At 38.7% G+C, this 26,885-nt stretch overlaps 2 protein-coding genes across 6 annotated transcripts in view; both read left to right on the forward strand.

The window, feature by feature from the left end:
• cica (capicua transcriptional repressor a) overlaps positions 1 to 4,206 on the forward strand; it is a 126,044-nt gene extending 121,838 nt beyond the window's left edge. For all 4 annotated transcript variants that reach the window (XM_020938015.2, XM_020938017.2, XM_020938016.2 and 1 more), the window contains exon 23: positions 1,002 to 4,206. In XM_020938015.2, the coding sequence (XP_020793674.2) occupies positions 1,002 to 1,249 (248 nt within the window). In that variant the 3' untranslated portion in view covers positions 1,250 to 4,206. The remainder of the gene's footprint in view (positions 1 to 1,001) is intronic.
• A 734-nt stretch (positions 4,207 to 4,940) lies between these two features.
• Positions 4,941 to 25,590, forward strand: LOC110172181 (glycogen synthase kinase-3 alpha-like). 2 transcript variants are annotated; one of them, XM_055157428.1, is made up of 11 exons: positions 4,941 to 5,252; positions 13,063 to 13,148; positions 13,509 to 13,610; positions 14,337 to 14,420; positions 16,185 to 16,295; positions 17,424 to 17,554; positions 18,357 to 18,561; positions 18,645 to 18,740; positions 18,942 to 19,128; positions 19,834 to 19,920; positions 22,556 to 25,590. In XM_055157428.1, exons 1-11 carry the CDS (start codon positions 5,096 to 5,098, stop codon positions 22,615 to 22,617), a joined length of 1,308 nt encoding a protein of 435 aa, XP_055013403.1. In that variant the 5' UTR covers positions 4,941 to 5,095; the 3' UTR covers positions 22,618 to 25,590. The 2 variants fall into 2 exon arrangements, with proteins under 2 accessions (XP_055013403.1, XP_055013404.1); XM_055157429.1 differs by having other exon boundaries at positions 19,834 to 19,911.
• Positions 25,591 to 26,885: the final 1,295 nt, after the last annotated feature.

Raw genomic sequence — 26,885 nt, forward strand, 5'->3', positions numbered from 1 at the left:
TGGTGTTTTTATTTCACTATTTTGTCCCTAAATCAAGATATGAACATTAATAGCAGACAAATGAGGCGCCTTCTTTCCCAGAAGTCAGTCCCTCTAGTGTTCGCAACAGGTTTGACTGACGGCGTTGCTAAATGTATTCATTATCTACTGCAGAACACTGTAGTTTTTGGTTGGCCCTGACACCAGCTCACTATACCCACATAGCACCCTCTTGTGTTTATTCAGACTGTTCAGATTCAGATTTCTAGTAATTGAAAATACCCAGTAATCCTTTGCCTTGACGCCTGTCTCTAACCGAGCTGAAATTATGCTGCCATTTAAACAAATCTAAAGAAAACATTCATTCTTAGATTAGAGTAGATTCCTAAATTGGTCAGTATTCAGTAAAAGTACAGATATGGGAGCAAAGAAATACTCAAGTAAAAGTAAGAGTATCTCATGTAAAAATCTTCAAAAGTAAAAGTATTAAAGTACCTGTTTAAAATGTACTTGAGTAATAAGTAAAAGTATTTTGCACAGATTTTGAGATCTAATAAAACTTCCAATATTGTGATTTTGATACAGATTTGTGTTGAATTTTGTTCAAAAGAATCAAATTAATCTATTGTTTGTTTTTCCTATGTGTTTTTATTTGTATATATTTATTTGCTCAAACTACAAACATGTTAAAAAAATAAATAAAAATCTGCCTTTTCAGCAGGTCTCGTGAAATTAAACAAAATACTTTTACTTTTCAAACCAGTTAAAAAATACAGATACCTGCTCTCAACTGTAGTGAAGTAAAAGTAAAAAGTATGTAAATTGTCTCTAACCGAACTTGAAACCTGTAACTTCTAACCTCATGAGCTTCATTTGCCTGGAGTTGAACGCTATGGGTGAACTTGGTCCACTTCTTTATGCAGTCTATGGAATTATTGTGCCCTCTAGAGTCTGTTAAAATTTCTAATAACTGAAAACACCCAATAATGTTTTCTTGTGTTTCCTGTGTCTCTCTCCTTCAGCTCAGGCGACTGCTGCGTTCCAGGCTCGCTTCTCGGACACGTTCCCCACTAAAGTCTGCCTGCAGCTGAAGATCCGCGAGGTGCGCCAGAAGATCATGCAAACGGCCACGCCCACCGAGCCTGGGGGGTCCGCCGAACCAAGCCCCGCCCCTCCCCACTGCCCCTCCTTCAATCAGTCCCACCGGGAGGACACAGGACCGGGGGAGCAGGGGGACGCGGAGGACGAACCCAAAAACGAAGGATCATAAGCCAGAGAGGATGACAACATACATCGATAAACACGGAGCAAGTGCAAGGCGTTATCCTCTCCAAAGAAAGTTGTGTGTTCATCCACTATTCACCAAGACCTGGGCATAGAAATATACACACTGAAATCTTAAGTAGTGCTCCAAAATGCCCTTGATTTGTCGCGTCTAACAATGAAGCCTCAAAAGCGGCGAGCTACAGTTAAAGTGGAGGAGAATGACAAGTCAAGCGCATGTCACGATTTCTTTTATTTTCAAATATCCAGATTCATTTCGGTGCGTACACACGGTGGCCCAGGTCTGCTCTCAGCACATTTGTACAGTAGTTTTGTCATCGGACACAAACTTGGTGGTACACTCTTAATATCTGGTGCGTAATATGTATTCTACAGCAGCATGATCCCACACACAACAGCGCACTCACACCAAATCAGACTTAACCAGACTGTTACTATTGGCGAGCAGTGTCCTGGAGGCTGCCGACCAAGCACCACCATAAAAACACAGGCACTTCGTCACTTCTAACGTGCAGATGCAGTTTGCTGTTTTGCCAGCTAGCCCTCAGATGCCATTGACTTTCAAAAAAAACCTCTTAGAACCCCTTTCCGACGCCCACTCCTCAGCAAAGTGGGTACGTAGGGGGCGCTAAACACAACCCCAATGACCTCCACTGATTTCACAGCCCCTTCAATGCTGCAAGACAGACAGCACACACCTCAATGTACCCCCCTCCCCCTCCCAAAAAGACAAAAAATAAACAAAAAAAAGAACTACGCACTCAACCCTGGTCTGACCAAGCCATCAACCTGCACAGAATTTGTGATTGTAGTGAGAAGAACTGAAAGCATGAAATCTCTGGCTCCTGAAAAGAAAAAAAAAAACGGTTGGAGTTGGGATTTAATGTGACCAATGTTTGCACCTTCTGATATTGCCATTTTGAAAAGTGGGTGGATTGGCGGGTGGTTATATATAGAGTATGTATGTTTGTATGAATGTTGTGTGTATAAAGGCTCTGCAAAGAGATTATGTGTCGAGAGATTACTGGTTTTGAGGCTTTTTGAAGAATCATTGTTTAGCTTGAAATGGACTGGGAAGAGGAGCACAGAGACGACGTAAGAAGAGGAGAAACTGAATGGACAATTTTCCAAAAGAATCAATAGACATTTGTACATCAGCTCAGCAGGAAATCCACCTCTGAATCTCAAAAGTGAATATACTGTTGCTTTCTTCTTGTAATCGTCGCCGTGGAAATAACCAGTTTAACCGTGGCCTGTTTCTCTCGTGGCTCTGTTGTGTTTTCTCTCCAGCATAAAATATCACTCTGACAAACGGGACGCATCAGTCTGGACACCCACTGTTCTAACGGCCGCTGGGGTCCCACTCGGGGGTCCCGCTCGGGGGTCCCACTCGGGGGTCCCACTCGCCCCTGTCCTCAGATCCACAGCAGACACACAGTGCGGGCGCAGGGGTGTTTGTCATTTTGTATAACGTTGAAATCAGGTGTTTGCACAATTTGTGTGGTCTCTCTCCGGAGGGACCACCGCAAGTTAAATCAGGAAAGTATTGTTTTTAGAGATTGTTTTAGTAGTAATAATAACCTTGTTCCATATGTTATCAACACCCCCTTTACCTAGACCCTCCCACGCCCCCTTTGTCCTTTCCTCATCCTCAAGTGTTGTTAGGAAGTGCCCTTAAGCACTGGTCCCGGGTCAAGCGCTATGTAGCTCAGGATGGTTGTGATAGGGTTAGTTCAGGGAAAGCCGATCCTAGACCAGCCCTAGAGGGCAGTCTTTGTGCCCTCCCCTCTTTCCTCTATTCTCGACACTTTATCCTTTCCCATCAAATGGTGCAATAGGACATTTATTTTATTTTTATGAAAAGGGGTGGGTTTATTTGTTTTCGGGGCTCTGTGCCATAGATCCATTGCAGTCAGTCAGTGGGAAGAATGAGATGTTCTTTAGCTATGGTATAAAATAAAAAGAATCACACCATTATTGTTGTTGTTGAAAAGATAGAGCATATATAACTTACTAAAAGTCAAAGACATCTTTTGAATAGCACTTTTCAGCTCTTTGCTTCTCAGTGAAGAGTGGGGTAGTTATTATTATGGGTATCTTTTGTTTCTCTGTATACAGTTGGATGTGTGACAAAAATATATATACTGGTATTTCCATATTTGTGCATTTAGGTCTGCATTTGGGTGTGTGTATGTTTTGGCACATGCAGGTCATTCTATACTGGGACAGTCCTTTTAAAGTTGGGCTTTGTATGAACCCTGTTTGTATCTATATCAACACAATTCAGGGGCTGGCCACTTCATATAAATGCTGTACTGCCCTCCAAAGACAGAAGACAGTAACTACATGTTCTATAATTAGCTTGTTAACCAGCACAATGACCATAAAAACTGAACAACTTTTAGTTGTTACATTTTGCTTAATAGGCCACTCCAAACTAGGGTCACCTCCATTAATTTACATTTGTAATGTTTTTTGAAGGTTCATACAGCTCAACTTAAAACATACTGTACTCAGTCTTTGATCACACAACACAACATTATAACAATATATGTTATCATTTTGCTAGATTATTCACTATAGACAGTATTTTTATAGTCACCACGACTATTTCCTTCATCGTTTTGACTGTTATTGACGATTCAGGATATGTTTGACTTCTAGATTCAGGATAAAATCACCCTTCACTGACACAGCAGTAACGTCTCATTTCTCTGGGTTCATGCACATTCACACACCCAGACAGACATGGTGCACTCAAACATGTGTATGCGTGTACACTGTATGATTGTACTTAAAAATAAACTGTCCTTATTTTGGAGAAGGAAAATTAGGATGTGAGAGATGAGTGTTATCTCATAAGCAGGCATGTTGACCATGTGCAATATTTCTAAACAACAAAAAACTAAATATTGAAAATATTAAAGTTCTAACACAATTCCACTTGTCTCTGGTTTATTTCACTGTGTGATATTGACTGTGTTTATACTGGTTTAAAAGTGCATTATCTACTTTTTCTGGTCAGGGTCTGCTCTCTTCTTGTCTCCATGAAGATGTAACTTCTTTGTTTATAATGTTCCGCAGTATAGTATAGCATTAAATATATCTTTTACATTCAGGTTTTCAGGCTACATTTGTTTGTATTGCAAAAAAAAAAAAAAGAGAGCGAAAAGATTTAAAAGATACTTTCTTTACTGTAAGGAGGCTCAACTCTCCACAGACCTGACCTGTAACCTGTCATGGTGACGTCATACTTGTTCCATAATACAGATATACTGTATTATTTTAATAAGTTTAATACCATGCTGTAGAACATTAGGCAAAGTAGTAAATATCACCACAGAGACAGACAAATGGACCTTCCACTAAGTAGTGCAGCTTTAAATTTCTTCTATTAAGGCTACAAATTTTTGAGCAGTATTATAAGTATGGTTAAATACAATTCTGAAATTGTTCAATTAGGCGTAACTGGATACAATAAACATTAACTTTAATTGACATTAAATAATAATTATGTTCTTTATTTATTGCTATGTTTCCATCGCTAATATAGACTGAACACTAATAACAAGTTTTCATTTTGTAGCTTTTTATTAAGATCATTGAAAAGCCTCAAAACTGAGTTAGAGTCATTTAGAACTCGATTTCCCATGCGCCATTGCGAGCGCACAGTTTCTGGGTGTCTAGCAACAGCTACCAGCCCAGACAACCGGCGGCCACGGGAGCGGTGTTTTTCAGTGCCTTTTAACGATATTCTACCGCCGGTTTGTCGTATTTTCGAGCATTTTAGCAGCAGCAGAAGGAGCGTCAGCCGTGATCCCTGCACAGAGATATGAGCGGCAGCGGGCGGGCGAGGACCAGCTCGTTTGCTGAGCCGCCTGGAGTCCCCGGCGCCGCCGCCGCTGCTGTGGGGAGCAGCTCAGGAAAGTCCGGGGTCCCACAGGCCTCCGGTGGCAGCTCAGCAGGATGCGCCAACCTCAAACTGTCCAGTGAGTATAACAGGCTCATACTCTTCTTTTATCCGCCCTAACTCCACCCGCGTGTCCCCAATGAAAGGCTGTTTTCTCATTTGCTCTGCTGTTAGCCCGATTCTGCCCGATTTGCATCACTAGCCACTTTCCATGAGAAAGTGTTTTGCGCATGCGTAACACGGTCCATCGTCTTGGATTTGAGATTTCTGTGAATTAAAATAAAATTTATGGCTCAGAGATTTCAGTAACAAGCTCTACAGTCGAGCTACGTGCAGTGTGATACGTACGAGCATGTGTGTGTTGACCTGAAGGTTGGGCGTGTGTCGTTAAATGCGATTTGTCAGGGGCATGACACTAATCGGGTAATTTGCTAACGTGCTAGCAAAGCAGCTCGCTAACTGTAGCTAGCTTACTTGTTTTGTATGTCAATGTTTCCTGTTTATCGGCTCGTTGGTTGTTTCATAGATGATGATCTAGATTTGAGGGGTTACATGTGTCAACATTTTCATAATCGCCTTGTTTAAATTTGAATTTTGAAACGTTTTCCCCGATCTTTGCGTTGGGTTGGTAATGAAAGCTGAGTGAAACGGGGTGCATTGGTGGGGCAAAATGCTGAAGCAAAAATAAGAAGTTATGCAAAATATTTTGAGTGTTTTAGGATTGTGATGTTTGTTGGAATTTTGTGTGTCTGGAAATGGACGAACTAGTTTTTCCACAAGGTCACCTGTGGGGCAGAGGCTTCCAGCTCAGAGGATGCAGGTGATGATGACTCTCCAACTGAGTTTCCTACATCTTTATCCCACATCCAAGTGCTCTGCTCACACTCCACACCACATGGCATCTTCTGAAACTTGTGAGGAACCCATGTTATCTGGCTCTGAGCACGTCAAATCAAAAGTTGGAAACACAGAATTGCACAATATACTTTATCAACTTCTCAAACAGTCACACCTACTTTACACAGTTTAAATACATAGACCATAAATGAACATAGCTGATCTGATAACAGTCAGGGTCCAAATAAGAAGTGAGCACAGACACGCTTCTGGCTCCATCAACTCTGGTTCCAGTTGACGTAACTCTGTGTTGCTGTGAGCCTCGTCATTTATGATCTTAAAATATTCATATTGACCCGCTCTGCATGATCCTAGTGTTTTTATTTTGCTATTTTTGCTATTTTTCTGTAAATAAATTCCTATTTCAGATATGGAACTGGCTCCAAATTTGCCCCTGTAACTGTAATTATCACATACTCCTTTGTCCACTTCTTTCTACAGTCTGTTATCTTCCCTAAATATTAGATTATGCATTAAACATTCACAAAATATATAAATTAGATTAAAAAAATAAGAGCTTTCCTGGTTTTAGACTAAGAATCTATGCCAGAATTTATAAGACCAGTTGAAAATACTATGACAAAAATAATTAAAATTTCATGTTGATGCTGAAAATATTTATCCATTCCTTCTCAGAATTGATACCGGTGGCCTTTTCTTCAGAATTGAACTCGAGCTGGGAATGTATAAAGTGCGCATGGTATCCTGATAGTTTCCATGTGCTATGTATGAATTTATGCAGACAATCTGTCATCACTGTCAGTGTAATAGGAGCCCCCTGTTCATCTAATGCTTCTCGTCCACTGGCAGACAGCAGCAGCAGCGTGACTCCAGTATCAGGTCATCTCCAGTTCAAAGCTCACTCGACCCTGTGATGATCCCTGCTACGTACAGCAGAGAAAGATGATGCATGGGACCCCTACTTAGCCCAGAAAAATGGATTTAGACAATTGAAATTACCTCATTTTATTTGACTTTTGACATAAAATATACACTATCACAGTAATTTGCTCACAGATTTAGTCAAAATCTTGATTAAACCCTGATCTAAACCTGGATTAGACCATGACTAAACTAGGACTAGAGCAGGACTACATTAGGACTAACCCAGGATCAAACTAAAATGTGTTTTAATCCCAGTTTAATACTGTAAATAATGTTAGGCCATATTCAGTGTTTAGGCGTCTGGTATTCATCGACAGTAGTGTGTTTGTTATTTAGAGTTTGTACATTACATTTCTCTGCTGTTCTGTTAACCCCAATTCTAGTGACAAGACAGGAAGGGCATCTGGCGTAAAACCCCACCAAAAGCTCATCAGGTCACTGTGACGTCATGGGTAAATTAAGCGATGGGTCAAATAAGGTGTTTGGCATTTGGTGCAACGTTGACATATTTCTTGTATTGTTCGTATATCCTCCATTTGTCATCCTGTCAGCCTCCTGAATGAGCTGGAAACTGTAAGTCTTAGTGTTTCTATAAGAAGGCTTTAGACGAGCCCAGACATGCCCCCACAACAGCGAGACTAGCAACTGTCTCTGAAATCTACAGTTTAGAAGAAGTGTGTTTTATTTGTTCATTGATTTTTTAATTTTTTTTTATAGGAGAACAAGAACAGTCACATTATAGGTTAAAATTTTCAGTCATTTCTAATCGTGAGCGAAACCTCTTGACAGTATAAGCTTGTGGTTTGGAGAAGGGTTCAGACTTTTAATGTGTGTTGTGTAATGTTTGGGGGTCTGTCACCTGCTTGTTTCTATGGAGATGTCATTGCTCTGCCTGGAATGTTCCACAGTGGGACATTAAACAGCTCTACCTTACATTTATTCAATTACATGTGTTTTTTAAGCTCTAAAATGCCTACAAGATCAGGCATTGTGACTGTGAGCGGAGTCGCCTCTCTAGAGATCTGACCTGTAACTTGGTCTGGTTTGGTCTCCATGAAGATGTAAAGGTTTAATGTCATACTGTGGAACATTTCAGACAAAGCAATAACATGTCTACGGATACGACATCAGAAAAACTTACACAATGAATACACCTTTAAAGGAATACATTTTATGTTAATTTATGTTCTGGAAATGAATATTGAAAGCCAACTTATTTTTAAATTAAATAAAATTGAAATTATTATATGTATTTGGACAGAAATCTTGTATTCTTCATCATTTTGCCTTGTCACGCAGCCCTAGTATTATAGTAGTGGAGTAGTAATAGTTGTTTTAGTCGTGGCGTTCGGGAGAGCATCCGGTCCAGTGTCACCTTCGTGGCGTTGACGTAGTTGCCTCCTCACCTCGTCAGACTCAGACGGAGATGCCGCTGATGTCTGGACTCAAATCTGCACCAATCAAACAACAAAGAGCCGCGTGAACAGATTAAACTCTGATAAAGGCAAAGCAAGTTTATCTGTAGTGCACAAGTCCGACATAAACTCATTCAAAAATACTTGACGGAATAAGAAATGCATTAAATTTGCAACACGAATAAAAACATACATACTCATAACACAATTTAATTTAAAAGAGTGAAAAGTGTAGAATATTAAGTCAGTCAGATGAAGAGGTTCAGCGTTTGGTTTCCCTGTTGTTCAGAACAGAGAAGAGAATATGTTGTAATTGAGTAGTAAGGAGTTTGTTTGGCTTAATTTTCCTTTCAATTCTTGATCGATTACTTGTTTTGCAAGGTGTGTTGTTATTGACATTTTGCAGTGACATCACACTCAGGGGGTTCTACATGTATGTGTATGGCCGAATGTTCAGCAGTTGCCATAGTGACAAAAACGCTCGCATTTGCAATCACTGTCAAAAAAAAAAGTTTTAACGTTCTTGAGTTTTAATTCAGAAACGCAAAATGAATTTAAACAAAACATTTTCAGGAGCCTGTGATCAGAAATATTCTCTGTGGTTCTGTTTAGGTGTTTTTGAGTGATTTAGAGAGACGTGTTTATCAGTAAAAAAAATATCTCACCTGTTGTGGTTCCAACAAAATCAGTTCTTTCTGGTCAGATTGTGTTAAAATAAAGCTCAGATTAAAGACTGACAAAGACTCGTACAGAGCAGTGCCTACAGTTAACATTATGTGAAGTATCAATATACAGAAAGGTAAACGTGTTATTTTAACAAGCGACATTTTATTGCCGTAAAATAAGAGATTACATTGAAAATTTGGGTTGAAGGCTTCAAACTGATCTTTTTGTTTAAAAAAAAAATTGCCTGCCTTTTTATTTTCCCCACGTATTTGAGCAAAATGTCCCTCAATCCAGTACAAATATATTGTATAAGCAGCTCTTGAGGTCAAAATAAGGCACTGTAGTGAATAATTTGGATACTTAGAATTTATAAGGTAAGTGAAGAATAACTTGGACTTCTGTAAATGTTTTAAAATTAACTACTTTTGTTTTTTTTGTTTTTTTTACTAAAATGTAACTAAATGGTGTGGAAAATACAGGAGCTTTTGTTGAACTGGTGCGCCAGTTGTATCGGTGTGTCCCTCGGGCTCATGTGTTGTGGGTTTATGAGCGAGTTTACGGTTGACCATGTGGGATGTCCCGTGGAGGTGACCCATTCTTTATTGTCTGAGATTCTGACTCACGAGTGCAGTCCACCCCTCCTCATAAAGGATGGAACAAGTCTGACGCTGTATCATGGTTAGGAGCACTTTATTTTTCCTGTTCGTCAGTGTTGGTTGAGTCAAACACAGGAAATGGAGCAAATAAAAGAGGATTCCGAATGGGAAAATATCAGGCCTAGGCTTGAGGACCTGTTTATTTTTCACACCAAGGAAAAGGCTTGATACTTTTATAAGAATTTCAATTAAAAACACAAAAGGGTTCTTTAAAATGTTATATGTTCTTTGGCTACAGATCAGACCAAAGAAGTCCATTCTAAAACTGTCCAGGAAAGGTCCAACTTTGTCTTTGGGGGTGTGATGCCAACTGTAGGCACTGCTCTGTCTGTAGCTCTGTTACTCAAGTCAGACTTTATAATATGAGCTTTGTTTTCACACAATCCACCCAAAACAAAGTGAACTGCAACAGGTGATCTGATTTTGTACAGGCAAACAAGTTTCTCTCAAGACAATTAGTCACAATCTCACAAGCTAGGATTAGTCAAAAGGTTTTCAGTTAGTCACACTCATCTTTTTGTTGAAAATCAAACAGGACCATGAATCTAATTAATGTATTTATCTAATCTATCTATTTATCTAATTGATCTATGTCTCTAATCTATTTATCACATTTTTATCTAATATATTTATCTGATCTATGTCTCTAATCAATTTATCTAATTTATCTACAGCATGGAAGTTAAAGTCAAATTTACAGAGGGCCAAAATTTTAAAATTGTGACTAAGTCATGGGCCGAAGTAAATATTTATTGAAAAATGTCAAAAACATCTGCATGTTTTCTCTTCTTTCGAGATATGTAATGTTAAAATTTTCTTATTAAAAAAAAGTTTAGTAATAGTTTTCTTAAACATTGAATCCAGAGCAAGCAGAATATAAAAATAATAACCAAATTTAAAATGGATAATGCTTGTATAATCTATCTGTAGCTGGCGGTCAGCTCTAATACATATTTTATATGATCTCGTGGGCCAAATGTGGCCCCTGGACCTGGGTTTGACATGTCTGATCTACAGTATCTATCTAATCTATTCTATCACAGGCTCCTGAAAATGTGCTGTTTAAATCAATTTAATATTTTTTTTCTTGATTTGTAATAATCTTATTTTTTGCCTCTCTTTGCAAATATATGCATTGTTTCACCAAGGTAACTACTGAACATTCAGCCATAGAAATACATGCAGAAAACCCCCAGCATGATATCATTGCAATGTATCAATGTTACGTCATTCATTTCTTAGGAACTGTCTACCTGGTCAATTGAATCTAGGTTTGAAATTATTTTTTTGTATAATATAATATGTGTGTTTGTGTCTGGGTGGGAGCGTGTTTTGCTAAAGCGTAAATTGATTTAAACCTTTTTCCATGTTCGAGGTGTCTGTCTGGGCACTATTTAAAAGCTGCTGCAACAGATGCAAAACATGCATCATTTACTCTCCCATTCATTCACAAGGAGCGCGATTAGACTCACAGATTTACACAGTATGCAGATGTGTGTTTGTGTTTGGACAGGAAATACATATGAAAGATCTGTAGACATCACAGGGTCAGTCTGGCCTAAGAACGGAACCAACCACCTCTTTGTTTTGATGATAATGGCCTTGGGGTTTGCATATGACACGTTTCCTGACTCAACCATCAATTCCCAATGCCAAGAATTTGCTGCATGTCTCTCCTAACTCTTCACCCACTTCACGCCATTACAGTACTGTTATCATTAAAGACAGACCGACATATCCTTTGGTTGATATATTGGACCAATATTTGCACTTTTTATCTAATCTGTTATTGGCCATAAATCACCCGCAGAGGCTGATCTTTTGTTTTGCCCAACCAGCAGGCTAAAAATGCATGTAAATTGTATGTGTAAAGCTTTGTTTGAACAGTTTAGTCCAAAGAGAGTACTACAGAAATATAAATACACTAGACTCTTCACAGTTTATAGTAAAACAATGTTGTGGATAAGTTTGTATGAAATGTGAATTAAACAATTTGGGGAATTTACACACACATCGGGTCAAAAATATCTCTGGATTCTAAACAACTGGAATATGAATCTGCATTGGCCATGAAAAAAATACACTAAAATTTCAAACTCAGATGTGATAAGGTTTGATATAACACAATTTTGATCCCACAACTATTAATTTTTCTTTTTTTTAATGTATGCAATAGAATGTAATTTTCAGCACAAGTGTTGCTTTTGATAAAAGTACCATGTGGCCTCATGCCGGTTCTGAAAAAGTGTTCTATTTTGGGCTCCTCTCCAGTCTAATTAGCCTCTGCCTCCTACATGAACTGCCCCGTGTCTCTGAGGCTCTTTGACGCCGGCTGCAGTGTGAAGCATTAACCTAAATATCCACACAGCTAGAACAGGACTAGTACAGAGACGGAGCAGGGTCAGGTTTAGGCCGACTCTGTTTCACTAATGGCACTTTTTCCAAACATTAACCCGGCCCAAGGCCTGTAAGTGTGTGGTGTAAAGTCTAGACCAGAAAATCACTCGGTATCCTGTGACTTTAAAGGAGCATTGTGTCACTTTTCTCACTGAGGGTCGAGTCAGATGCTTTTCTCCATATATGTAGATGTTATTGCTTTGTCTGGAATGTTTCACAGTATGGTATTAAACATTTCAATCTTCATGGAGACCAAAGCAGACCAAGTTACAGGTCACATCTGTGGAGAGGCGACCCTGCTCAGTCAGAATGCCTGTTTTTCTAGGTATTTTTGCGCTATAAAACCACCTGTAATTGAATAAATGTAAGATAGAGCTGCTTAATGTCACACTGTGGAACATTCCAGGCAGAGCAGTGACATATCCAGAGAAACAAGAAGGCGACATTCCCCCAACCAAAAAGTTACATAATGCACCTTTTAAAACTAAAAATATTTGCTTGAGGTTGTAGATTAAAGTATTTGTCATTTTCATGTTACTTAAAAATTTTATTTCACACAGCCACCATGATTCAGTGCTCAGCAAAATAGAAAAATTCTGTATTTTCTCCATATAAGCAAAACTGTATTAAGTAAGTTTCAAAAGTCCAAAGATTTAAGTCCAGACATTTCTGTTGGAACCATGTTGATGGTGATTATCACACTTTTATTCAAAACACTACAGCAAGATCTTGGATACAGTATTCAGAGGAATGCACTGATCCAGCTTTTTCAGTTTGATACAGATTCTGATACTATGATACTTAGTATCTGCTGATATATGATACCAACACATACCAGTGCAGAGATTAAAAACTGCATTTATTTCCCTAAAACAAAAATAAATAAGACAAAATGGATCTAAACTACGTTGATAATGAATTGCCATAATCCCAAATGTCCTTTTTAACTGTGTTTTCCTGCTTTGTGTTTCAGGAGACAGCGGCAAAGTGACGACAGTTGTGGCCACTCCGGGACAGGGCCCAGACCGCCCACAGGAAGTGTCCTACACCGACATCAAGGTGAGAACGGCGCTATGGCAACCAGGGGGGTATTTACAACGGCAACAACGGCATCTGCCCAGTCACTGGAGCGTGTGGTGACTGGATATTGTCATGTGTTGATGGCCGTAACCAAGGGCTGGTTTTAAAGATACAAATACACAATTTTTTATACGGTATTGACTTTAAAGTTACTACATACTCAAAATAAAAAATACAAGGATTTTTTTTTTTTTACATATTGCCAACTACACACATACCATAATAACAATTACAGTCATGACTAATAAGACAAAAATGTTTCCATCGATGAATCATACAGAGATAGCAAGAGATCTCTAAACACAAAGTAGTAAATGTTTTTCTTCCTGAACATTACAGGTGATCGGGAATGGCTCCTTTGGCGTCGTGTACCAGGCTCGACTCATCGACAGCCAGGAGATGGTCGCAATTAAGAAGGTTTTACAGGACAAAAGGTTTAAGGTAATCCAATACTTCAGTCGTCGATTTATTCATGACACTTTTTATAGTTTATTAAATATTTATAATTCTGTGTTTTAGTAATGATATGGATAAAGACCAGTCAAAAAGCATACAGAAAATGTTCAACTTTGTTCATTATGTGTGTTTTTTGATGCCTATTAAAATTTATATCTAGTTTCAATACTAGTATCAGTGAGACGGCATATTCCCTCATTTGTCAGGAGCGATTTAGAGTTTCAACAGTGGTCAGATCGGATGTTTTGGCTTCCATCCACAAGCCGTTTTCAATTTGATGTAACTGCCTTGAAGCTCTGGGCTTTATATTTAGTTTAGTCCCGCCCCAAAGTTTATTTTAGAGTGAAACTGACCTGCCGTTGTTTACATCTATCATCGCTATAAGTCATTTGTCCCTGTCATGTACTCACCGTCTCACCTGCCGTGTTGCTGAGGACCTGACTAGCTTTTAATTGTTTTGTTGTGGTCTTTGTCCAGGGGTTCAAAATGCTTCTGTAAACAGCTGGTAGATTATATCAGGGTAAACCATTTTCGTCACGCACTGTAAATAACATTCTTTACTCCTCTCGCAGACCTATTCTTTTCTCTGCTCACTCATTTCAGTATTAATTAGTATGCGGCTACGGCTTCTTTTGACAAACCTTATTTTGACATTTTCGATTGCAGTAATATTTCCACGCGTGACTAATCTGTTTTGATTTTATTTCGCAGAATCGAGAACTACAGATTATGAGGAAGCTGGACCACTGCAATATCGTCAGACTACGTTACTTCTTCTACTCCAGCGGGGAGAAGGTATTTACCAGGGAAAGAGACAGAACCAAGCCCTGACTCAGAAAGCACTTCTTACCAGGAAAAGAGACTGAACCAAGCACTGACTCAGCAGTTTTTACAGTAATTGATACTTGGCAGCTGATGACATAAATATGATATCGGGGGTGTGTAAGCACTGCCCTGTGTGAGGCGTGTTAGACTTTAAATCTGACCAGAAAGAGCTGGTTTAGTTGGAGCTACAACAGGTGGGCAGATTTGTGCTGTTAAACAAGCCTTTCACACATAAAATTACAGTCACAAGAGCTAGTATTAACCAACAGATTTTCAGTTAGTCACTTTCACCATTGTTACTGAAAATCAAACAACCTAAACGGGACCATGAACGCTCGTATTGATCACAGGCTCCTGAAAATGAATTGTTTAAATTAGGGGTCTCTAACCTTTTTTCCTCCAGTGAGCTACTTTGACAAAATGAAAATGCCAGAGTGCTGCTCATTTTAGCAACCGCAAAATGATATAAGAAAGAGGGCAAGCCTTAGTTGGGGTACAGTTAAATGCCTATAAAACATAAACCGTTATCCATTTATCAGTGCACCAGTGGTAATAGCCATGTAATTAATATATTTTTAGTTATTTAGCATAATACATATAATTCAAAAACGCATTGGCGAGCTACTTCAATTGGCTGTAGAGCTATAGCTCCCGAGCTACAGGTTGGAGATCCCTGGTTTAAATCCTTTTTTTTTTTCTTGAGTTTTCAGACCATTTTAAAGGTCCTGTATTGATCCAAAGTGACTCAGGTGAGCTTTAAGCCACGTTTTAATGCTGTTACCTCATCAAAAACAGACCCGGAGCTGTGTTTTAGTTGATTCACACATGTTTGAGTAATCCTTCTTTAATCCTTAATTTCTGGAGAATAAGTCGCTACTTTTTTCTCCCACTTTCTCACACACAGTTATTTTGTGCTTCATACACACACCCTCCTCATGTAAGACACACAAATAAATGCAGATGATGCTGCTTTTAAGTTAAAAGCAAAGGCTGTCAAGAAGTAAATCAAGCTGCTGCACGTGAGCTTGGCATCATTGAGTCGATGGTGAGACGATGGCGACGGCAGCGTGACGAAATGACTCAATGCAAAAGGACGACAAAAGCTTTTAGAGGCGATAAAAGCAGACGGCCTGAACTTGAAAACGTTCTTGAAGACGTGGACACCTGCGGCTTATAGACATAGACATATAGTGCGACCTATATATGTACAATTTTAAAGTTTAGTTAAAATTTAGTTTATGTGGCTTGTGTTCAGGGGCACTCAAAATCTGGAAATTACGGTATTAGTCTGTCTGCATCTCCAAAGCTCAAAATGCTCTGATCCACCTTGTGATGTCATGAAGCGGTAGTTTTCAAGTTAATAGCTACTTTTACCCTCTGTTTAGTAGAGATTGGCAATGCCAGAGCTGAAATCATCCAAATGATTCTAGTGGAGGTGTGTGGAGTTTAAAAACACAGTGGAGTGCTTTCCTTTTGAGAGAAGAATTTGTCTTAAATATGCAGGGTTTGTGTGTTAAACATGTGTGAATGAAGCAAAACAAAACTCCAGGCATGTTTTTGATGAGGAAACAAAATTATAGATAGAAAATTGCGTAACATGGGTCCTTTTAAATCTTTTTTGACTCTGTTTGCTCAGAATTGCACCATAGACACAGACAGTGCAAAGAATCGATCGCATAAGCAATTTTGTCGTCTGAAAATGTGTTTGCGTTTTGTGTTTTGTTTTTGTCACAGAAAGATGAAGTGTACCTCAATCTCGTGCTGGATTTTGTCCCTGAGACGGTGTACCGAGTGGCACGGCAGTTTAACAAGGCCAAGAGCATCATCCCTATTATTTATGTGAAGGTAACAGGCTCCACGATCACACAGCCGCTCCTCTCAGACGCACACTCGCACTGACGCTGTAAAAACGTCAAAGCAAAGTTTAACTCCTGCGTCTCCTCCTCAGTGAAAGGCTTTATATTATGTGATTTATTTTGGAGGAGGTGCTTTTATGGAGAACGGTGAGAGGAGCAGATTTTAGTAGCTCCTCCTAAAAGTGCTCAGAATTGCCTGTAAATGTCAAAGTTTTAAGTTTCAATTAAAGGGCAATGGTCTGTAAAATGAAGTGAGTGCAGAAATGTCACTTTATACCCAAAAGTTCCTCTTGGTTATCTATATATTGAATAAACTATTATTTGATTTACAGACCAGAAAGGATGTTTTGTAAAGTTAATGTAGTTGCTGACCCCTGGAGCCTCTCAAGTGAAAGAGCTGATGACAAACAAAGGAGATGTAAATCACAGTTTGCTTCTTCTTCTCATGCAAAAAATACTAGAAAAACATGCGTTCTTTTTACTGTGAGCAGACTCTCTCTCAGCTGCTTGTCTCCGTGATGGGAAATGAAATAAATGCCATACTGTGTAACATTTCAGGCAAAATGGTAATTATCTGTATGGAGACAAGCTGAAAAGTTACATCGTGCACCTATTTTTTTAATTTTTTGGTACAGTATATTTTTTTATAGAGATATTTAACAACACAAGAGTTAACAAATACACAAAAGAACAAAAATAAAAGGGCAAGTGGAAACAAAATTTTAAGACCTTGTTTCCTCTCCTCCTTTATTTCTGTTAGACAACTTATTCACACAGTCAGGTCTCAAAATCGCTGTGTATTGAATTCACTTCTGACAAAACACGTAACATTTTTTCCTTTTGAAGTCTCAATGACATTGTAAGATTTTCCATCAAAATTATTTAATGAACAGTATCGTACAACTCTTCTCAAATCTACCGTAGTGACATTTGGAATCTCCTGGACTAAGTACAGATATAGGAAGTCAAAGGGAATATCGAAGCTGAAAATATTTAGTAAACATTAATGGAGCTCTTGCCCACAGTGCACCTTTTTAAAATTAAAACTTGGTATCATCTCCGTTTGGACATAACCCCATCCTCTGGTCGTACTGAGTTCTCCCGTGTCTCTCCTCAGGTGTACATGTACCAGTTGTTTCGCAGCCTGGCGTACATCCACTCTCAGGGCGTGTGCCACAGAGACATCAAGCCCCAGAACCTGCTCGTCGACCCGGAGACCGCCGTCCTCAAGCTCTGTGACTTCGGCAGGTGAGGAGTCTGATGGGAATTTTACTTTAGATCACACATTTTAATCGCCAGTGGGAAACTAAAGTCAATCAGATGGATTTATACTCGTAAAGAGGAGAGATTTTACTTTTATGGCACAGACTGTATAAAGAAGTGGAGTGAGTGAGTGTGACGTCACCTGTAGAGTTTGGCTCCAGTCAAATGAAGCTCATGAAGGTTGCATTTACGGGGCGAATTTGGAGCCAGGTTTCATATTAGGAATAGGATTTTTTATTTTTTTTTCCATACAAAATAGTGAAATAAAAAGCAGGTTAATGCGAACATTTTAAGACCACAATGATGAGGTTCACTGCAGTATTTACAGAGAGAGGGTCAACAATACTCTAATGTAAGTCAATGGGAGCTAGAGGTAGTAGGAACTGGAAGCGACCGCATGTGAACTTCTTATTTGAAACACACGAGTAGCGTGTTACTCATGTCCATTTATACAGTCTCCGTGTTCCCCGTGTTTTATGAGGTATGAACTGCTACACATAACATATTTAGATCACCACGTTTCCTTTTACTGTTTTGAAAATGCTATATTTATCAAAAACAACATATTAATGTTAATTAAGTTTCATATTCACCCTTTGCCAATTTTTATGAGTTTTAATTTGTATGATTCTTATTCACAATCAAACAGAACCCCAAAACACAACCCAAATGGGAGAAACACATACCGTAATTGTGTTCTTCTGCAACAAAAACAAACTTGTGTGTGCCAAAATTATGGAAAGTACTTAGTCAGAAAAGTTTAGTAACGCTTCCTGTCCCTCCTCAGTGCTAAACAGCTGGTGCGTGGAGAGCCTAACGTGTCATACATCTGCTCCCGGTACTACCGCGCTCCGGAGCTCATCTTCGGAGCCACAGACTACACGGCCAACATCGACATCTGGTCGGCCGGCTGTGTGCTCGCGGAGCTGCTGCTGGGACAGCCCATCTTCCCCGGGGACAGCGGAGTGGACCAGCTCGTGGAGATCATCAAGGTCTGACTCTGGTTTAACTTTGTTTAGGTTTTGACTGTGTAAAAGGCTTGTCCTCACTCAAACTTTTGTACTTTTGTTTTTAGGTTTTGGGAACTCCCACCAGAGAACAGATCCGTGAAATGAACCCAAACTACACAGAATTCAAGTTTCCTCAGATCAAAGCTCATCCATGGACCAAGGTACAGGAGATATGCAGACTTTTCTAGACAAGTCGACTGTGTTCATGTTTATCTTCAGATTGAATTGTCGTTTATATTTATGTAAATGTAAAGAGTGAAGATGGCTGATCCTTATAATCTTGGCAAACCAATGACCTTACAAAAAACAGTAAATGCTCTGCCCACTCGTCTCAGTTGAGTTTCTCCTGTCTGGTGTTCCAGGTGTTTAAACCGCGCACGCCGCCCGAGGCCATCGCTCTGTGCTCTCGTCTGTTGGAGTACACTCCAGCCTCGCGTCTCTCTCCGTTAGAGGCCTGTTCTCACGCCTTCTTTGACGAGCTGCGTCTGCCCAACACCCGTCTGCCCAGCGGCCGAGAACTGCCCCCCCTCTTCAACTTCAGCACCGCAGGTACAGGACACGGCACAGGGGCATGGTTATGTCAGGGTTAGAGATACAGCGATCTGCCTTTTTCAGCACCTGCCGATATACAACTTTTATTTCCTTAAATCGAAAATGAAATAAGACAAAACTGATCCAAATGTGCTATAGAGCTGTTATTTATTTTTTCTAGTAACTACAGAAATGTGTGTAAATAAAAGTCAGTTACCAACTATGACCAGTAACTAGTTTTACATACACATGACATACTTTTAATTTAATTTTTATATATCTGATCCATCAAATTCTTCAGTATCGGTGCTGAGATCAGTATCAGATTTGTGGATACTTAATTGGAGTAACTCTGAATTGATTGTGATTTGATGTGTCAAAAGACTAAATTAGGAAGGACTAAAATCTAAACTTTTCTTATGTGGAATGACATTACACACTACATTATCATAAACGTAAGAATTGATTAATTGATCAAACAGGACTGCTTGGCAAAGATAAAGTTTTAGCAATTTGGTAACTTTGGGTAATCTCAATAAAATAAAACGGCGTCAGAGTTACTCCAAAATGGCGCAGAGCTTTTATGAAACCCTCGTCATGGTGCGAAGGAAATATTTTTATTTTCCGAACAACATAACAATTTCAGTTGAGGCTTGACTTTATTTTCGGTCAAAGTTGAAGGAGTTTAATAGCTTCTAAATGTGTTTGTGTGTTTGTTCACAGAGCTCTCGATCCAGCCTCAGCTGAACTCCACTCTGATCCCTCCTCACGCTCGCTCTCACACGGTCTCCTCCGCCCACGGTAACCACGGTAACCACACTTCTCCGCCGCTAATCACAACGGCGACTCTGTATTTTTATTCAACTTTCAAACAAAACAACAGATTAGATTAAAATAGAAGAGATTCAAACGTGAAAATCAGTCGATGACGATTATTTATCCCGCACTTTGATGCATTTTCACATTATACACAGCCAGGAAAATGTCTCCAATAATAATCTCTAAATGTGTAAAGCAAAGATCAACACTGACTTTTATTACTTTTATGTTATTTTAGTTTTTTATATTTGTTAGGAGAATTGCAAATTATAATGAAAGCAGCAGCGCAGACTTTTTTGATCCACAAGGGGAATGATTTTGGACACAGCAGCTCACACGTCACAATATAATATAATAACAAAGGGCAAAAATGTAAAAGGTAATAATAAATTCAAATTAATTAACAAAAATAACATGTCAAAAATAAAGTATAATTGTATAAATGTATATGGGACTTGGTTTAATGCCGCACTGTGGGGTTTTAGGTGTCCAATGATTTTATGACGTGTAGGAAACAAATAGTTAAAATCTTGTAGCTGAATAAAATAAAAACAGGCTTCAGAACTGACAAATTCTCTTGAAGCTGAGAGATTCTTAAAACTGAATGTATTTCATGTAACTGCTGTGGATCCTACAAAGTTTCAGAACACTCAGTTGGGACTGTCGCCATAGTAATTACCAATTTTAAAACAAATAAATATCCTTTGAATGGGGAAAAAGTCCTCAAGATGGACTTTGTTATAGTAGTTATAGTTGTAGTTGTAGTAGTTGTAGTAGTTGTAGTAGTTGTAGTAGTTGTAGTAGTAGTTGTAGTAGTTGTAGTTGTAGTTGTAGTAGTTGTAGTAGTTGTAGTAGTTGTAGTAGTAGTTGTAGTAGTTGTAGTAGTTGTAGTAGTTGTAGTTGTTGTTAGTAGTTGTAGTGTAGTTGTAGTAGTTGTAGTAGCTGTAGTAGCTGTAGTAGCTGTAGTTTGTAGTAGTTGTAGTAGTTGTAGTTGTAGTAGTTGTAGTAGTAGTAGTTGTAGTAGCTGTAGTAGTTGTAGTAGTTGTAGTAGTTGTAGTAGTAGTTGTAGTAGTAGTTGTAGTAGTAGTTGTAGTAGTTCATTCGATTATGTTGCAGCACTACAAAACAAAACAAAACATGGACTACAACCCCATGGATCATGACCAAAAGTAAAAAGTGCTTTTAATGCCAAACCTTGTTAAAGAGTGACAGAATTCCATGAAAGAAAGCGGCGTATGAGCAGCAGTTTACATTTACAATTTCACTTTTGACCTGCTGTATATATAAGAGACAAAATATAAATTAAAACAAACACTGATTATTATATATTATTATATTCAGATGTGTGAGCTACTGTGTCCAAATAATTTCTGTCCAAGTCTTTAAGTTCAGAAAGATCTACTCTTATAATATGCACTTCTCTTAATGAAGGTAAAAAAAACCCAAACAAAACTAAAATATCATAAAAGTAATAAAAGGAAGCTGAAATCCGTAAATATAGACTCTGTTCACGCTTAAGTCACAAACCAGGAAGACGTTTGTAAACATGCGATGACAACTCCCGGCGGGTTCTGTTCACAGTAATAAGTCTGACAAAATGTAGGAAAAATTAGAAAATGTCCCAGTTTTCTTCATCTGCATGTCATTATTTCATTCTGTTATGTTCGGCTAATCAACTTACCTCATACAATACGTCAGTTTTCATCATTTCCGCACTGACGCACAACTTGGAGCGCACTGGGTTCATGCAATTAGAAAAGATGAGGCACCAAATTCAAGATGATTCCAAACAGCACATACGTATGCAGTCTTCATTTTACCTCTGATCACATTTTATCACAGTTGTTTGGAGAGCCCAAAGTTGTCATCGCATGTTTCCAAACGTCTTTCTGGTTTGTGACGTAAGCGTGAATAGAGCCTATTGTCTGATACGTGAACAAAGAAATGATTCTACCAGGAAACAAGATTAATATTCTGAATCTAATCTGATGTACCGGTCAAAAGTTTAAGAACACCACACTCTTTCCAGTTTTTTACAGTTTACTGGTGACCAAAACGTATTCTAAACTTTTGATTAATGAAAGTGTCCACCTTTGACAGATATAACAACTGAACACACTCGTGGCTCATTCTTTTTGCAATAGAAATCGAATATTCTTCAGAAAGTTCTTCCCAGGTCTGTTGCAGAAGTTTCCATAAATGTGTGGCACTTGTAGGTTTCTTGGCTTTCACTCTTCTGTCCAGTTCATCCCAAACCAGCTCGATGGGGTTTAATTTTGGAGACTGTGCTGGACACTCCATGTTTTCAAGTTTACTATCTTGTTCTTTTTTCCTGAGGTAGTTTTGGCAGAGCTTGGACTTGTGTTTTGTTTTCTTTTATCTTTTTTTTTTTCAACCTCTAGCTGTTCAGTTCTTACCTTTGTACCATTTCAAGCTCTTCATTGGACTTGCACGACTTGAATTGCAATAAAAAACTGGAAAAATTTGGATGTTCTAAAACTTTTGACCGATAGTGTAAATCCCACCTGAATGAAGGAGGGATTACAGACGTCTTGTAGCTCTTCCTTTCTCTCTCCTCACGCAGAACGTTATTAATTATCATGTCTCTCTTCCTCTTTTTGTGCAGATGGCAGCGGTTCGGACTCGTCTCAGCACAGCTCAGTCCAGGGCTCTCTGAACAGCATCTGACCCCTTCACCCCTCCCTTCCTCTCTTTCTCTTCCTCTCTTCTTTTCTCTCTCTCCCTCTCTCTCTCTGTCTCTCTTCTTTTCTCCCTCTCTCCCTTCTCCTCCTCCTGTCAGACACACTCACTCACTCCTGTCCCCGAGCCCGCGCTGCTCCTCTTCTGTTGGTCCCGTCTCATCTTTCTGTGAACGCATTGAGCCCTCCGTCAGCAGGGGGCGCTCACACGTTTTTACCTCAGTGCTGCCTCAGTGGGAAGTGAAGGTTCAGGGGCTGGTCCTCTTCTTAAATAGACTCTTTTTAATCTTTTAAATTTTTGTCGTGTTTTATTTATTTGTTACTTTAAAATGTCATCATGGGCTCTCGACATGGTGCTTTAAGCTTTTCAGATTATATTTTTAATAATGTTTTCTGTTTAATTTTATTTTGATTCCCTGTTTTTGTCGTTTTTTGGAGGTTGGGCTGTGCACTGCCTGAACAGAATTTGCCCCATGTTGGAGATCAGGGTAAATGAAAAATCCATCTCAGGACAACACACTCCCTGAAATCCCCTTTGATCATTTCTGTGGCTTTAAGAGAAAACATGTTCTAGCTGGCCGTGAAATCATAACAGTTTTAAGACTAAAATTAACCCACAAATGTATAACTGCTAATCTTAATCCGATATCAAAATCCAGTGAGCAAAGACGAAGAGCTCTTAAGGCGTTTGGTGTGTATTATTATTGGTACATTCCTTCTTTTCGATGCTTTTTCTAACAGACAGACACTCGGTAATTGGATGCAACATTTGTTCAGTAAGAATGAAAACCCCAATATAAAGTACGGTACCTACAGCTTGAATGTAGAAATATGTTTAATCCGGCTTTCTGGCATTTTAAAAGACCTGCAAAGCTTTTAGGTAAAGACTAGGTCAGATATCTCATGTAACCTGCTTAACCATAGACTAACAACAGAAATGAAATCACTCTAATACTTATACTAGTCACAGCTCGCTGTAACCTTAGTCCTGCCTCAGCAGCAAAACGATGTAAAGCAAAGAGAAGAGTTTGGGAAAAACCATTGAGGCTGATGATGTTATTACCACAAAATGAAATCCTTTTATCTTTTAAACCTTGATAATGTCTGTGGTAAATATTTTATTTTCCTAGAAAAAAAAAACACAATGAGATGGTATGTTGATTTCTTAATGTCTGGCTTATATTGAAACTTTGTGTTGGGGAATTTTAAAGTGAAATTTTAAGTGGACACGGGTCTGTTTGTCCAAATTATGTCAACATCTGTCGTGTAAAGGACAAAGATGAAATCAAATGATAAACTAGCATCAGTACTGACAGGGATATTAGCACTGAGATTCTTGTCCTGGTGTTTTTAGAAAAATATTCAAATTAACGTTGTAAAACATAATGTGAAAGTGATCAACAGCAGATAACTATTAGAAGAAGGGCATTTGGTGTTTGTCAGAATAGTTCTTGAGTATGTTTATTTCATCGTTTTCAATGAGCCTTTGCAGTAGCCATAGAGACAACGGTTATTGTGCTCCTATATTGTGACCACAGTTTGAGATTTCGCTGTTTTGTGCAGAAATGATTATGATACTTTCTCTTTATTGCTACCAGGGCCTTCATCAGTGATCCTCATGGCAAACTAAATGTGAGCATCTGAAACCGTTTTAGACATTTGTACATTTCGGGACCACTTGAATCATGTCTTCACCTCCTCTGGCGTCTGGTTTCGGCGTCCGCTTTTGGGACTTGCATTTTAACAGCCCTCGAATGTATTTTGTCCCTTTTGTCTATCCGACCATTATCCAATCTCCAGTCTGCAGCTTGTGTCTTAGTCTAGAGCAGCCTACAATAACAACTCTAGTCCCGCTCAGTACAGACCACTTGAAAGTTTGTAGTATAGTATATTTGATACAACTGTTCCAACTGCCATCATCTTTGTTTTTGCGATCTTTATTTTATACAAGTCAAGGGCTGCGTTCGGCCTTGATGCAATTTTTTAATTTACATTTAAAATTAATATATTCTCTTTTCTCCCTATAACCTCTCTCGTTGGGTTGGTTACTGCCATTAAAACTAAAAATGAGGAACACCGCGGACGCTTTAGGGTACAGTTTGGTGCTACGAGCTTGCGCAATTTGTAAAGCAATGAAAGGCACCGATTTACCCTCGTCCGCGGAGAAAAACGCAGCTAATCTGACAAAACGACCACTTTTAAAGAAGCCATTTTCTCTCTCTCTCACCTCTGCCAGTCTTCTCCATTGATTATCAACGCACATGTAAATACCACCGACTTTGATTTCCTTATTTTTATTATTATATTTTATGGTTTATATTACACCCACCTCACTTTTAAGACTTTTACGTTGTGGATTTTTGTAAATAAGTTTTTTTTTTTCACAATACAAAATGTAAATACGGCAAAAAAAGGATAAAAAATATTCTGTCAACTTCACATGTGTTGATAGTTCTTCTCGCTCTTCCTCTTTCTCAATAGTGGATAGTGATTTTGCCATAACTACTGTACTACTATTACTACTACTATTACTACTACTAGAGTTTGTGGAAGATAGTCACCGTTAAAACAGAAAGTGGTGCCCCTGTACTTTGACTGAACAGTATAAAGACAACTGTAATAGCGCTATAAGTTGAGTACTGTAATTCTTTTTATTAAATCTGTCATGAAGTGTTGGCTCTGATTGCACTCTCAATTGTGATTTTATATGATTTTGCTATTCCAGTTGTCGACAGCAGGGGGAGTACAGGGAGCACGCATTACTCACTCAGTCATTGCGCATACAAGACTGTTACTTTCAAACCAGTAGTGTTGTAAAATATCCTGTGTGTTTCATTTTTCTGGTTTTGGTCTCGCTTTTCACAAATTAAGGAAGAGGGAGCGGGAGAAGGCCCAAGTGTCTGTCCGTTCTGTGTGCGTACGATATCGGCTCATTTACTGGAATAAAGTGATGAAACTGTGACCGTTTGCTCTGCGTCTTTTGTTATTATTGCGATTGAACTGAAACAAGTATAAAGCTGTTTACTCTTTATCTCCAAAGCTCAAAACATTCTGATCCAGATTGTGATTCAGCTACCATTTACTTTTGGTTGAGCAGAAATTGGCAATTCCAGGGCTGAAAGTATCCAAATGTTTCTAGTGAAGGTGTATGGAGTTTAAAAACACAGTGGAGCACTTCATATATTACCACGTGACATAGCAACAGTGTGTTTTGAGTTTGAGAGAAGCCTAAATATGCAGGATGTGTGTGTTAAACTTGTGTGAATGAAACAAAATTCCATTAATGTTTTTTGATGAGGAAACAAAACATAGATCAGAAAATACTGTAACATGGGCCCTTTAAAGTAATTATTGTGTTATAACTACTTTCTGAAGTCTTCCAAAATGTGCCTAATGTGTATCAGATTTGCAATGATCCAAAAAATGACTTTCACCTCAAAACCTAACAATAATGCAGCAATTACACCAACTGGGAGAGGTTGATTGGACTGTATAAACAATTAAATGTATACAGTTACCAGTCGTTCCTTTTAACCCGGGACAGTCCCAGTTTTGAGCCAGGGGGTCCCAGCAGATTTTGTCCCAGTTTTATACAAGAAATATCCCAGGTGTCTATATTTTTGACCAATTTGATCCAAACAAGGACTAAACTAAAACTAAACCAGGCCTAAAACAGGACTATCACAATTTTTTACTAATTTGATCACCGTCAACAGTAAAGAGGAGCATAAATTGTCATCTGTTTTGCCAATAAACAGAAAACCATGTTTGCAAATGACCACCCAAACCCAAAACATGCTACACAGGTCTCCAGGAAGAACAGTTAGTCAAGAGCAAATAAATACAATCAATCAATGAACCTGCCCAGGGACTACAGGGGGAAATTAGCACTGGTGCTACAACCTGGTGCATGTATCTCTCCTTTTTAGGTTAATGTAAAAATTGTGCGCTGTCCCTGTCTCAAATAAATAAATAAATACCATACCAACTTTATTTATAAAGCACTTTAAAAACTTTACAATAGGCCAAAGTGCTGTACACAAACAGAGGACAGACAATGACAATCGAAGTAGAAGAAAATAAATGGTACAAACACAATACAGCTACTAAAAAACATAGAAAACAGTAAAATACTCAACAAGAAATATACATGTCACTTCTTTTAAAAGCCAGTGAAAAAAGGTACCTTTTTAGGAGTGATTTAAAAACAAGTACAGACTCACAGCCTGTCTCATCTCTAATGGCAACTGGTTCCAC

The sequence above is a fragment of the Boleophthalmus pectinirostris genome, unplaced genomic scaffold (genome assembly GCF_026225935.1).
Source record: "Boleophthalmus pectinirostris isolate CB_2022bp ecotype Guang Dong unplaced genomic scaffold, ASM2622593v1 HiC_scaffold_21, whole genome shotgun sequence".
In the NCBI taxonomy this organism is placed as follows: domain Eukaryota; kingdom Metazoa; phylum Chordata; class Actinopteri; order Gobiiformes; family Gobiidae; genus Boleophthalmus; species Boleophthalmus pectinirostris.